Genomic DNA, 14,669 nt, shown 5'->3' with positions numbered 1-14,669 from the left:
TCCCCCCCCCCCCCCCCCCATAGAGATTTGCTTCTCTCTCCCTAGGGTTGGGCCAATATTTACTCCATGCATGGTCATAACATTCAAAGTTCAACTTAAGATGGTTCTCTCTTCCAGCAAAATCTTTGTTGTATGTCCAATATTTGTTATCATCGTCATCATCATCATCATCATCATCATCATCATCATCATCAGGGACGTGATAAAAAACATCATCAGCACTATCATGATCTCCAACCTCACCACATTCATAAATTACTTATGCATGTATGTCTACTTGGATTTGAAAAAAAAAACATATCAAAGCAACAACAAAAAATTTTTTTTTACTTTTATCAATTCATAATGAACTCTTTTAGTTCCCGGGAGGGAGTGGGGCAGCAATAATTTAAAAAGTGTATTTAAAAAATACTTTACAGCAACCTCCCCTGTTACTACCATTTTTTGGTTACTATGCACCTTGGCTAAAACGTAGGAAATCTTGGATCTGAAGGGAGAACGTTCTACCAAGGTTTCACTGTATGTTTATCTCTGTAAATGCGGGGCAAATAAAATCTTGAATGGACCTATTAGGTTATCAGTTTGTCTTCATGAGTGGCAGAGTCTAGAAGTGAGTTAAAAAGCTAATCGTTTGTCTCTATGAGTGGCAGAGTCTAGAAGTGAGTTAAAAAGCTAATCGTTTGTCTCTATGAGTGGCAGAGTCTAGAGGTGAGTTAAAAAGCTAATCGTTTGTCTCTATGAGTGGTGAAAGAAGCACAGAAGTGACCTCAAAGGTCAACTCTGTCTCTATGAAAGTATTAGGACCAGCCAGTAAACTGGCAAAAGAGATCTGGAAGGAAGGGATGTAGAAGAGATATATTTATCTCTGTAAGTGGAGACAGAAACAGATGTACGAGGAGTATTCTAAGAATTAAGTGGCAGGATAGAATAAGAAATGAAGAGCAGTGGGAAAGGACAGGACAAAAGGATATAGAAGTAGAAATAGGACTAAGAAAGTGGCGATGGATGGGACACACCTTCAGAAAGCCCAGTGGAAACATCACAAGACAGTCACTGCAGTGGAAACCACAGGGAGCACAAGGCAGGGGTAGGCCACGGGAAACATGGAGGAGATGGGTGGAAAGGGACATGAGAGAAATGAAGCTCACTTGGAACAAGCTTGGAAGGATGGCTCAGGACAGAGATAATTAATGGAAGGAGCTTGTATGTGGCCTATACCATGCCAGGGGTGAAAGGCATTGATGGGGATGAAGTGGTGACAGAAGTCTGGAAGTGACTTTGGAAACATTCATTATTCCCTCTATGACTCTTAGAAGTTGTCTGTAAAGAGACAATAACGGTCTGAAAGTGACCTAAAAGATCAAATGTTTGTCTCTATAAGTAGCAAAAAAAAATGTCCAGAAGAGAACAAAAGGTGGACAGTTTTCTCTAAGAGAAGGAAAAGAAATCTGGAAATGGCCGGTAAGGTATCTGTTTGTCTCTGTGGTAGAGAGAGAGAGAGAGAGAGAGAGAGAGAGAGAGAGAGAGAGAGAGAGAGAGGGAGAGAGAGAGAGAGAGAGGGAGAGAGAGAGAGTGATAATGACAGAAAAATGAATTGATATAAAAATAGAGAAACAGAGAGAGAGAGAGAGAGAGAGAGAGAGAGAGAGAGAAAGAGAGAGTGTGAGAGCAGATATATTTAGAGAGAATAGTGTGAGAAAAAGAGGGGAGAGAGAGTGGGGAGATGAGAAGTATAGAAGGGGGGGGGGGGGGGGTAGTGTGTGTAAGTTTTGGTGTCCGTGTGAGTCAGGACAAAGGACACCCAGAGGCGTGCGTTCAGCTGTGTTCCCTTAGGCCAGCATAGATAGCAGTCCTACCTTAGGCAGCATCAGCGCTGGGACAGAACGGTAGTTATATCCCTTGTGAGACTTCCCAGGATGCTCTGGCCGGAATGACACTCGGCTCACTTCCTCCTACGTACCAAAAGAGCAAGTTGACAAAATATTCAAACTGAGCAAAATGCCAAAAAAAGACATACCAATACATAGACATAGGTAGACATACAAAAGACACATACAAAAGACATAGGTACCTCACTCAAATCAACTTTTCCCAAGTTCGTTAAGAATGAATAATTGAAATACTAATGCTACGCAAAACAATGCTTTTTTCATTTGTTCGTTTGAGTAAAGTGAACACATCAACAAAATAAGTTGTTTACAGATCAGAAAAAACGAGAAAGACAAAAATGATGAATGGGAAGAAAAGAAGCCTCACTCTATAAAAAGAATAAAAGAGGAGCCTTTAGAGAGGAATGTGAGGGGAACAAGTCTGTATTGGTATGATACTGTGTCATAATTCATTAATTATGTAACAATGATGAAAAGCAGTCCACTAACTATCTATGTATTCATGAATGTAGCAATGTCATTGAAAACAACAAAAGTTCTCCGCGGTGACCATTAAAAATGAAATTTTACTTTACTTTATTAACATTTCTTCTATATTGTTCAGAGGTCCGTAGTGGCGTCGGTGACCTGGTGGTTAGGCTACTGGACCCATAATCAAGAGATTGTGGGTTCGGGGGTTCGAGCCTCAGCTCGGTCCGAAGTTGTATCCTTGGGAAAGGCATTTTACATGAATTTCCCGCTTGACTCTGTCCTTTCGGAGATGGACGTTAACCTCAGAGGTCCCGCCTCTTAAATAACCGAAAAGTGTTGATAGGAGAATTAAACCTATACCATTTCACCATTTTTTCAGAGGTCCTTGCTTGTATTTGTAGTGAGCATTTATTCCCTCAACAGGGAAGTCATCTCACAGACACCTTCATCCTTCAATCACCGGGACCTATGGGAGGAGAAGAAGGCTTTTCCTGCCCCTCTTGACAAGCAGTTTTCAGGCCCAGCCAACAATAGTCCCCACTGAGAATGGATGAGCAGCAGTACGGGATATTACTCAAGGACTCACGTCAGACACAGCGTCATACATCACAGCCTCCAGCACACGGCCCCAGGATGTGTCGGGCAGGGGAAGTAATCCAGACAAACCAATTCTCTCAACAGTTACATCATGGAGTACCTTGAACAGAGAGGGGGAAACAGCCAGATGAATTGGAGGGGATGGGTGAGGGGGGGGGGGGGGGGGGTGTTTGACTTCACTTCGTTATCAGAAATACCAGTGTGTCACCGAGTCTTTGTACTATAACTTGTGCAGAGAGAAAAGATAGCAAGTTTTAGTTTGATTTCCCTTTGTTATCAGATATAAAAGCAGCAGAGTTGTTGATTTTTTTTTCTTATTAACTATTTGAGCTATTCTCTTTCAAGAATCTTCACAAATTTAAACAACATTTGGGGGGCTCTCGTGGCCTAGAGGTTAAGGTGTTGGCCTCTCATTCAAAGGTCCCGTGTTCGAATCCGGGTAGCGACCGAAAAATTTTCTTCTCTAAAATTGTCTCCTTTCACCTCCTTTCCTGCTCTCAGGCAATGTTCTGTCGTCTGCTTTCATTTCCACTTTCTGCCCCACCCCCTCACCTCCTTTGCCCCCTCCTCTGGGCTCCTGACTCATTCTGCAGCCTTTCTACTGCTACTCCTTGGCTCCTCCTTACTGCTGTCTTTCTGCCACACCCCTGATCTTCTGGTAAGAAAGATCTACAACTGCAAGTTGCAGACGTTAAAGATCCCTTGGTGGTCTAAAATCGATAAGAGTAGGCTTCGGCCTCCACCCCGGCAAAATTCAAAATTTCCTTCCAACTGAAAATATTTGGTGTGTCCCGCGCGCTCATATGACCTTATGTAGTTGCGAGCGCCGTAAAAACACTAACAAAAAAAAAAAATTTTTAAATACAACTCTCATAATATCGGTGTCGTTCTTGAAACGCACAAGTCTGGAATTTTCTGGGTTCCCATTTTTCTGCTATTTACCTAAAGAAGATGATTTTCCAAAGTACACAAAGAGCAAGAAATTTTTATCGGTACAAGTAGAATTTTGATCATGCGTTCTAACCCAAAAAATACACAGGGCATCTAAGTGACGCGAAATACAGTTGAAACAATCTAAGACGGCCACCCATTGTCGAGGAGAAAAGAGCCCATGTTATACAGGTGACTGTCTTACACAGTGCCATTATAACGTAAAAAATACACTAGGTAGGAAATGGGAAGTGGCGGTTTGTACAGGTGATTGTCTCACACTGGTGGCCGTTAGAGCAAGTTCAACTGTAGGGGTTTTTTGTCTCTCCTGGCATTCCATTTGACAGACTTAGTCGTTCAGAAAATACCCCCCAGGATGTGTAGAGTAATGCTTCTCCTTGGAACAGAAGATAAATAGTTTTTGAGCTCTGCTATTTTCTACTCCCAGCCTGTGCCATAGATTGACAAGAGAGAGAGAGACCCTTTCTTTCTCACTTCTCTCATCACTCTGTGTAGGTCGCTGGTACACGGGAACTTACATGAGATCTGTCAAGCCAAAGTGTTTGGTTCGAATCGATGAGGGTTCTGTATTATTTTTCTCCGTCCATGAATATTAAGTCCTTTCAGTCCAAAAAAGTCATAAAAAACTCTGCTTCCAAAATGACTTACAGTGTGTCTGATAGGGCTCGCTTGTTCGCTTGTTTGAGAAAAAAGAAGCACTTGACAAAATAACTTTCTTTTTTTTTTAAGTAGACGTTTCACAGCGCTCGCAACTGCATAAGGTCATATGAGCGCTAGAAGATTAGAGGTGTTACAAGAGAGTAACAAACATAAAAAAGAAGGAGGGGTGATAAGGACGATAGATGTTAGATAAGAAAGAAGGAGCAAACCACATCAGAGCACCCACCAACCGCCCACACAAAATAAATGTCCTTTATTGAAAGGAAAAAGTAAGAAAAACAGACAGGAATAAAAGTGAAAAAGAAAAGAAGTAAGACGCACCAGTAGCACCCTCAAACCATCCATTCCTACAAAATGTGTTTAGTAGTGCACTACACTTAAAGAATCAACAACAGCAAGTCTTACCACCGACTCACATCCACTGTGTTATGCTCAAACTGAGGACCTGGTTTCTGGAAAATTTTTGCCCGCTTGACAAAAAACCCTTCTGATTTAAATGATGAGACATAAAAGATAGCTTTGAGTGCCTTTTATATTATACAAGTTATGAGTGCCTTTTATACAAGTTATGAGTGCCTTTTATACAAGTTATGAGTGACTTTTACACAAGTTATCTTTTATACAAGTTATGAGTGCCTTTTATACAAGTTATGATTGCCTTTTATACAAGTTATGAGTGACTTTTATACAAGTTATGATTGTCTTTTATACAAGTTATGATTGCCTTTTATACAAGTTATGAGTGCCTTTTTTACAAGTTATGAGTGCCTTTTATACAAGTTATGAGTGACTTTTACACAAGTTATCTTTTATACAAGTTATGAGTGCCTTTTATACAAGTTATGATTGCCTTTTATACAAGTTATGAGTGACTTTTATACAAGTTATGATTGTCTTTTATACAAGTTATGATTGCCTTTTATACAAGTTATGAGTGCCTTTTTTACAAGTTATGAGTGCCTTTTATACAAGTTATCTTTTATACAAGTTATGAGTGCCTTTTATACAAGTTATGAGTGCCTTTTATACAAGTTATGAGTGACTTTTATACAAGTTATAGCTTAGTACATGCTGACCTCTAAGTTAGAGTGACCTCAGCAATGGTTTCAGAACAAAAACAGAGCTGACCTATTTCTCTCAGTTACACATTCAGAGCATAAAATCATCAATATCAAACATGGTTGCCACTTACTTTGAAGTAGACAGACGTGACAGGTGAGACCGGCCCTCTGGAGGTGAGTACATCAGTCAGCACAAAGGCAGAGAGACCATCTCTTTGTTCTGAAGAGGGAGAAACACTTCAGTAAATCAGTGGCTTGTGTTTCATCATTTCAAACAGATTATTTTACCCAATTTGTTGTAGTTTTAGTTAGAGTTTTACAGCACTTGCAACACAATAAGGTCACTCAAGTGCCGAAGATTAGAGGCGTTACAAGAGAGTAACAAACACAAAAAATAAGGAGGAGAAATTAGGATGATAAACGTTTGATAGGAAAGAAGAAACATACCAGACAAGAGCTCCTGTCAACCACCAACTCACAATTTGTAACAATTGCAAGATCATTTCAAGATAGTTCTAGTGATGTCATCTTTTTGTTCTAAAGAGACAGTCACAATATTTCAACAAAAGCTATAAATGGAAAATTGAAAATGGATACCAGGAACAATTAGAAGAAGACAAATGCAGTTCCTGGGGTACTTGAATGGACATAAAAGGCACTGGGCATCCTGCTTTCACCAAAAAAATTGTGAAGTCAAAAGAAACAGGAGTAGAAAAGAACTTGAACAAATAGGTGACAAGGAAAGACCAGGATAATATCGTGGGTTTTTTTAGAGCAACTGAGCAGAGAAATGAGTGGCAAACCAAGGTCATCATTTCTTTTCTGATCTGGCACATGAAGAAGAATAATAGACCTGACGATAACGCAGATCATTTCAACAGCCCCCAATCCTGTGCAATACACCTCTATGTGCTTACAAGATATGTTTTTAAAGTATGAAAAAAAGTGAATCTATTAAGAAATGAAATTATGATAAAAAAGTAAGTTGACACCTCCAATTTTAAAAAGTGTTAGGCGTTGTGGTGAAATCAGCCGCTCGTCAAAATAATTAAATTGAAGGAAATGGCAATTTTCTTCCTACTTGGCAATTTTCATCGAATTTAAAATTTTTGGCTCAACACCTTTTACGTCCATTTAAAAACACTAATTTTACCTCCGAAACCAGGTGACCCGCACCTTCTTCAAAAGTAAATATCTCGGCTTCATATGAAGAAAGAGGGATAATTTTTCCATCGAAAGGAAGACAGTTGAACAAGCTTTAAGATGATACCAATAACTCCATAATATGTCCAAAAATCAACATGCGCCAGATTCCACCACGTGGTGACAAAAATGTTGATACTATGCTGAGGTCAAAGAAAACATGCCAGGGTTAAATTTGTACTACTTCCAGCTAAGTTTAGTCTCCATAGTACTGAACACAAAGCAAAAAAACACTGAGTCAACTCAGATACAGCTGTATATGTGAGGCAGCGTGGTGGAATCAGGCGCTCGTCAAAATAATCAAAGTGAAGAAACTTGCATTTTTCCGCATGTTTGTGAATTTTTATAAAATTTTCTTTTTTGGCTCAACACCTTTCATGCCCATTAAAGAACTCATTTCTGTGTGGATATTTCTGAAAAACATTGATTAAAGGCACAAAAAATGTAAATTTTAAGTTACCACGGACTCTTGAGCTAAGGAAATAAATAATCTTTGGCGGCCATTTCTCACTAACTTTACCTCTGAAAACAAGTGACCACCACCTCCTTCATTCGCAAATATCTCGACTTGTATTTAAGATTTTATAAATGGATATTTTTTACATCCAAATAAAGACAAGTGAACAAGCTTTAAGATGATACCAATAACTCTACATGCCCGAAAATTGACGAGAGCCTGATTCCACCACGCTGCCTCACATATTACCAGTGACAGCTTCACATAAAGCAAAGCTAAACAAATGACTAGGACCGTTTTAATTAATTCCTTTAATAATAACAGGTATGTACACACACTGTAGAAATTTCTCATCATAATTCTGCTTGCGCAAATCCAAAAGTTTACTTTGAAAAAAATGAGATTTCCTTCACCCATAATCTTAAACATCAGCACGCTGGCATATAAAGATCTTCTTGCTGTATTTTTAAGAAATGTGTCATGACGCAGAGGAATCAGGCGCTCGTCAATTTTTGGGCATGTGGAGTTATTGGTATCATCTTAAGGCTTCTTCATTTGTCTTGTTTTCGATGAAAACATATTCATTCATCTTGGATACAAATCGAGATATTGGCAACTGAAGGAGGTGGGGATCGCCGGGTTTCAGAGGTTCAGAGGTAAGATTGGCGAGAAAATGGCCGCCAAACTTTAGTTATTTCCTTAGCTTGAGAGTCTGAGGAAATAGAAAATGTATATTTGTTGTGCCTTTAATCAACTTTGTTCAGTAAAATCCACACAGAAATGAGTTCTGCAAAGAACATGAAAGGTGCTGAATCAAAAAACAAAAATTCGATAGAAACTCCCAAACCTGCAGGTAAATGCCAGTTTCTTCACTTTCATTATTTTGACGAGCGCCTGATTTCACCATGTTGCCTCATAAATGTAATTATAAGCGTTTTACGCTCCCATCAACACAACTGAGGTCATTAAGGGGGCAGAATACTGACGTGCTTGTCAGGGCCAAATAAACTGTAAGGGATACGACAAACCAGCAGACAGGCAGAGAAAATCAATTAAAAACATCGTCCATGTGCAACCATAAACAGCCTTACGGTAACACAGTACACACGCTGTTCATGTCATGAGGACATTTCTATCAAACGAGCAACAAACCTTCAGTGGGCAAGACCGGCGTCCATTTCTCACATCCCTCTGCGTCCACTCGGTCTTGTTTGTGCACTGGACACGCCACACTTCCCACCACAAACTTGGCCATAACACTTCTGCGAAGATAGGAATCAAGTGTAAATCGATACAGGTGCCTCTATGAATATCATCATCAACATCTTAAAATATGTTCTGAAACAAAAAGAACAACAAAAAAGTGCAAAGGGTTGCCACAGATGTTATATGCACAACTATCTGTATAAACTCAATTCCACGGTCTAAATAAGCATTTCAGAGGCTGGTTATTAGATTTAAAGTTATCTTTTTAAAATTATACACATCTGTCCACCTTATATAATTTAAGGATCAGATTCTGAAACAGAGCAAAGGTAAAATTCTCTAAATGAAGTTCTAAGAAATCTAGAAAAGAGATTCACATGAAAAACAAATAAAATATTCAGTCAGACCTTATTGATATATATATATGACATATATGACATCACGCTATAATATAATGAGTTCAGTTTGACAAGATAATAGAGTCATACAAAAAAACAACTGTAATGAAAAATAGAGTCATGTTTTTGTTCATTTATTTCAATGTGAACTATTAAACAGAAAACGTTTTTAAACTTTCATTTCTGATCATAATTCTACCTCCATAAATTCAAGACTATTCTAAATCATAAAAAGGAAAGAGAAAATACTTGTGATATTCTGAGTTAACGTCTGTGACTTCCTTCATCCAAGATTTTCGTATCGCAGCTCGCTGGTCAAAGTTTTCCCTCGCTGACAGCACACAGATCGCCACATCAACATCTGTTTTGGTCAACTCTTTAAACCCTGGGAAATGATGAAAACAAAATGCTGGATTTTTTAATATCACAACAAGACAGACGAGTCTCCCACAATACAAGAGAGTGAAGTTCAAAGATCTGTAGCATGAGTGCAAACTAAAGCTTTTGATTTCCCATAGACAGATAAAAATGAAAACTTGCTTAAAATGAAGGAAAAGATTTTATTTTTTGCAAGTTTGTTCTGAAATGACCCCGCTGACAAAGGGAGGGTGAAAAGGGAAAAGCAGACAGAATAAGGGAGGAGGAAGGGATAGCAAGAGAAATTAATGACAAAGTAAAAGAAAGAGATGGGGGGTGCAACTTGAGAACAGGCTTATTACCAACCAAAATTTGATTGATGAGAGATCCTTATGACACATCTTTCACTCATTCCCTAGCCTCAGCCACATTTACCCAAGCTTTTTATATGTGACTGTTAGCTGCATTTACCCATGCTGCTATATATAGGCTACGTAGCTTCGAGCTGCATTTACCCAATTTTGTTGTAGGCTCTCGAGACTGGCTGGCCAGGTGACATGCGTAACAGATGGCCAAAAAAAGAATAAAATGGTTTGGCCACCTGTTACGCATGTCACCTGGCTAGCCAGCCTCAAGGGCCCACAACACCCAGCACTCAGGCTAGAAAGGAAGAGGAAGGTAACGCAAAAGATGGATCGAGGGTGTCAAGGAAACCCTGAGAAAACATAACATCACTACTGAAAGTGCAGCGGAGCTGGCCTACCATAGAAAACTGATTCTTTATATATGGCTGTGAGCTGCATTTACCCATATTCTTTATATATGGCTGTGAGCTGCATTTACCCATATCTTTATATATGGCTGTGAGCTGCATTTATCCATATTCTTTATATATGGCGGTGAGCTGCATTTACCCAAGCCTTGTATATATGGCTGTGAGCTGCATTTACGCAAGCCTTGTATATGGCTGTGAGCTGCATTTACCCAAGCCCTATTTATGGCACTGAATTTACCCGTGATAGCTGAGCTGCACTTCACAGCATCTATACAAATTTATTGATCTCTTTTATTCCACAATCTGCAGATTAACACAAGCCACTATTTATGTTCACATTACATTTTGTCTCAGGGATTGTTGAAAAAAAAATTCCTTTCCCCCTATTTTGCAATAAACAACACTTGAGTTTCTCCAAAAATATTTAAAGGAATTATAGGGCCTATCCCTTTCTGGAGGGTGCCGTGGCGGAGCGGTTAGCGCGCTCGTCTCCGAAGTGGAAAGTCCGGGTTCGAGCCCTGATTCGGACACAGATTTTTTTCGCCCCCTCCTGCCCATCCAGCAGGAAGGGTACCTGACTTCGAGTTGGGGAAGTAAAGGCAGCGTGGAAAGGAACTGGCCACCCTACCACAATATGCCGAAGGCCCAGGAAGTTGTCTCACTAACAAGGCAATCCCCAAAGTCCGGATCGGATGCGGGAACAACTTTTTTGTTATCCCTTTCTGGTCGCATTCAGATAAGATGAACAACTTGCTCACAGTGGTCTGGTAGGCAGAGAGAGTCTAGATATCTAGATCAGTGGTCTCAAACTCTCAGCTCCCAGGCCAACTGAGGTGTGCAGGATGGACGGTAGGCTATAATTTTGCGGCTTTTACTTGACATCAAATTTAAGTGTGTTAGTGCGGCTTGCACGCGTTCCTCACATGCTCCCTAGCCAAAGAGTTGCTCTGGATGGCTTTTGAATAGGGGTAGGCCTACTGTTTAAAATTCACGCATGGGAACTATAGCTCAGGCTTGTGACAACTTCTGGTGGTGATTGTTGACTATTTGTAAACACAATTTCAAAGTTGTACTTCTTTTTCATTGCTTTTTTTTTTTTCTTTTGTGGAAAGCTTGCTGCGGCCCAGGCTCACATAGATTCGGCTGTAGTGGCCCCCGGGGGTTAAAGCTCGAAGCAAATGGTCTTGATTAAATAACCAAGCACTAACACTATCACTAGATTTCTGGATATAACGGCTGGCAGTTGCGGGTCAGAATGACGATCGTAGACTAATTAATCAACACATCAGGCTTCATCAGTAATACAACATTACCAAGATATGGACACGATGAATCCAAGTATGATATCAAAACGCCGACTCCCAAAATGAGAGCACTGAACAGAAAACAGAGTTTTCTAAAAGCCATTGTCCGAGCTTTTCCAAGTTCTAAAACTCAAGAGACGAGAAAAGTCTTGCAACTTTTATCGTCTGCTACTCTGTCTACTTTTTATATTTCCTGTAGATTTCTACTTTCGGTTTTGCTTCCTCTGCGCGCCTTCCTGCAACAAAGTACGAGTTCATTTTGAGTGTTTAGTCTTTTTTAAAGAAATCTTTAACATAATCTGAAAACTTTCTTATAGACAGATATATGTATTTCTTAGTTAGTCTCCAAATCCTATGCAAAACTGTTATTTGATGAATTTAGTAAAATAATATTTTTTTTACAAACAATTTTTCATGGTTTTTACATTTGCCATGTCTTCCGGAAGTGTACGTTGCTAGGACAAAAATGGCGACGATGCTTCACGAATCTTAGTGAAGGCAAACAATACAGTGAAGAGACCTTCTGAAAACAATTTAGTCTACTTCAGAATCTACTTTTATCGGTACTTGTTTGGTTGTGATTTTCCAAGAGCTGGTTGAGTGTTGTGAATCTTGTTTTATATATCCAAATCTATTTTTGCTTATTTTTCTTGAACATATCGTATCCAACACGCGAACATCAATCTGAAGTCAGTGTATCAGACTCTGAGTGGGTGCTTGTTTACACTCTTTGATGGTCGAAAAAATAATTCCTATGGTACAGAAAATGACTCTGTTGATATGTTTTGTTCACTAATAATCAGATTTGAAAACAAAAACCATTTTCTAACGTCCTTTTGTACATTTTCACAGATTCTGCAGAGCAAAAGCAAGTCTCAAATAACAAATTACAATGGCAACGCCAATCAGCCAAGATGGAGAGGCAGAAGTGATTACAGCTAGACGCACAGAATCACTTGATGCACCTCACATCATCAAACTAGTAGAACCATGGACAGAGAAGTTATTTGGGAGAGTCAACATTGTAAATGTTATGTAAGTATATGGAATGTGATTGCTTTGGACTTGACAATTTAAGGACTCGCTCGTCCTTATATTTTGTTTTGCAAATGTGAACATTTATTCTGTTGGCCGTGGATGCGAAGACATATGTTAACACTATACCAAAACATGAGATTCTGAATCAGTGAATATATTTGTGCATATATATTGTAGTACCAGTGGTCTGGTTATACTGGTGGGCTTTCAGTCAAAATAGGTAGCGTAAACATGGCCTCGCGGGCACTCGCGGCCTTCTGACCGCGTGAAATCGGGGTAATTCCGTTCTCTGTTTCTTTGCTCTTTCGCTATAAAACACCAAATGCCGTACACCTTGTAAAAGTTCAGCTTTTCCTCGTTACAATGGTGTAAGTTGTTTCTATGTCCGATTATTATAAAGGAGCTGGAGAATCGCCGACGAAAACGAAGCCCCTCGCGGTCGGAATGCGTGGTCGGCCTGTTAAAAAATTGACACGCGTGCATTCAAATGCTTCACAGAACGAGAGATGATTAAATACCGTCTTTTCATTGGCGGAGAACTTAGAGCTTTAAACGGGCTTTCCCGTGATATATATTTAGCCTTTGGCGTCTAAATAGAAAGCTTTTAAAAGTACCATCAAAATGTTTAAATATCACTTTTTACACAAAATATGTAAAATACCACCTCCTTCAGTTGCCAATATCTCGATTTGTATCCAATAATAAATAAAAGATCAGTTTATTTTCTATTAGAATAAAGTAATGAACTTGACATTATTATTCATCAATCCTTCCACGAGACTCGGAAAGCATGTGACCCCGCACGCGTGGTACACTACAGTATAGAGCCGACTCGCTCGCCGTGGGGGCCGATGCGGCGCCGGCCGGGTCAACGCTCGGTGTTTTTGTCGAAATAACGACAAATCATCGTGTTTGAGGCGATAAATTTGTAATGATCTCAGTCTTGAAAAAAATTAGGCTCCATATATTTGTTATAGTGATTGTACTCTGTTAATGTGGAGATGTTTACTGCTCTTGGTACTTTTTTTATTGTCTGTCAAACATGGGGTTGCAGCCAGTGACTGACTTTAACAACTTTAATAAAATTTTAAACAACTACCATTTTCTTAAAAAATTGACGGAGAGGTTAAAGAATGGTACCAAAATGCTCAGTGGATATAGGCCTTTCAAATGGAACAGATAAATTTGGCATACAGCTAGTTTGAAAATTTAGTTTCTGGTACCTAGTCAAAAAGTTATGTGTTTGAACCCCATCAAGAGCCCGACATTATGTCTTTTGGAAAGACATTTTATATGACTTTCCCTCACTTCACCCAGTTGGGAATAGGTACCCATGAGCTGTAAATAGCTGAAGATCTTGTCAGTTCTTAGTGTTGGAACGCTTAATCGGCTCGGCTGCTTGCACTCAAGCCTGCTTCCTGAGAAGCTGAGAAAGTTTCTGAGTGTTCTAGGATCTTCCTGTGTTATAACATAGATTGTGAAGTTCACAGAGATTGCTGTTGAATGGGGATACGTGCCATTCTAATACTATTTATTTTTGTATTCATTTCTATATATATATTTGAATGGCGATGCACCACTATATTCAAAAGAATTGCTGACCCCCTACATTTCATCAAGATACATACGATCATCAACTGACACCAAATCAATAATGTCTTAGTTGAAATCCAATTCATTTGGTAAAAGATATTTTTGAATTTGCTGGCTTTAAGTATGGAACACCCTCCCACAAAATGTGAGAGAAATAGAAAATAGTGAGTCTTTTATCATCTTTTTAGACCATGAATACTGTCATTATTATTCACTTTTACAGATGTTGGGTTTTTTTCTGTCTGTTTTTTCTACTTTAAATCTCTGTACAGTGCATAGAGTTTGATTCCTTATGAAATGGAGCAAAACATAAATTAAGAATTAGTGGTAGTTACAGCACTGGTTTTATCATATCTGTCTTTGATCAAGATGCTCACATGAACTTGAGATTTCCATTTTCCAAACTGAAAGGATTGTACAAAGTGAGATGACCAAACTGTTATTGTCAGATTGTCAACATGTGTATATTATCCGCTTCCCACCCCCCACCCCCCCTTTCCACCTAGCTATCTATCTGGCTCCTTCTTTTTCTCTGTGGGAGGTTGGAGGGCAACATTGGTATGTCCTACTTCTTTTTTTTTCTCTATATTGTATCTGTCAGTCAGTCTAACTTTTCCCCTGCTTTTATTCAAATAACCGTAATTCTGTCAATGTGCTTCTCTTTCTCATACAAACAAAGTCTTCTTCCTCTCTCTCTCTCTCTCTCTCT

The 14,669-nt window shown here is 39.2% G+C and overlaps 2 protein-coding genes across 2 annotated transcripts in view; one reads left to right on the top strand and one right to left on the bottom strand.

Moving 5' to 3' along the window:
* Positions 1 to 1,780: 1,780 nt before the first annotated feature.
* On the bottom strand, positions 1,781 to 11,507 carry LOC101851146 (UDP-GalNAc:beta-1,3-N-acetylgalactosaminyltransferase 2). Its single transcript, XM_013087144.2, has 6 exons — positions 11,339 to 11,507; positions 9,143 to 9,278; positions 8,442 to 8,551; positions 5,761 to 5,849; positions 2,947 to 3,057; positions 1,781 to 1,952 (listed from the first exon to the last, which is right to left on the bottom strand). The coding sequence occupies exons 1-6, from the start codon at positions 11,430 to 11,432 to the stop codon at positions 1,830 to 1,832; spliced, it is 663 nt and encodes a 220-aa protein (XP_012942598.1). The 5' UTR covers positions 11,433 to 11,507; the 3' UTR covers positions 1,781 to 1,829.
* A 283-nt stretch (positions 11,508 to 11,790) lies between these two features.
* The window catches only part of LOC101850905 (cilia- and flagella-associated protein 61), a gene marked incomplete at its 3' end in the record, with an annotated part of 24,371 nt that continues 21,492 nt past the window's right edge, over positions 11,791 to 14,669 (top strand). Inside the window, 2 exon segments of the mRNA XM_013087154.1 lie at positions 11,791 to 11,892; positions 12,182 to 12,364. Coding sequence (XP_012942608.1) covers positions 12,222 to 12,364 — 143 coding nt within the window.

The sequence above is a fragment of the Aplysia californica genome, unplaced genomic scaffold, assembly GCF_000002075.1.
Source record: "Aplysia californica isolate F4 #8 unplaced genomic scaffold, AplCal3.0 scaffold00551, whole genome shotgun sequence".
Classification (NCBI taxonomy): Eukaryota; Metazoa; Mollusca; class Gastropoda; order Aplysiida; family Aplysiidae; genus Aplysia; species Aplysia californica.
The sequence above is the reverse complement of the archived record's forward strand: the minus strand, read 5'-3'. Positions and strand labels throughout refer to the sequence as shown.

Excerpts from the sequence above, each read along its gene's own strand:
- LOC101851146 (XM_013087144.2), bottom strand. The coding sequence starts at position 11,432 with ATGGCTTTTAGAAAACTCTGTTTTCTGTTCAGTGCTCTCATTTTGGGA. Across the intron at positions 9,279-11,338 it reads TTCATCGTGTCCATATCTTG|GGTTTAAAGAGTTGACCAAA; the intron begins GTAATGTTGTAT and ends ATCATTTCCCAG. Across the intron at positions 3,058-5,760 it reads TCACGTCTGTCTACTTCAAA|GTACTCCATGATGTAACTGT; the intron begins GTAAGTGGCAAC and ends TCTCTGTTCAAG.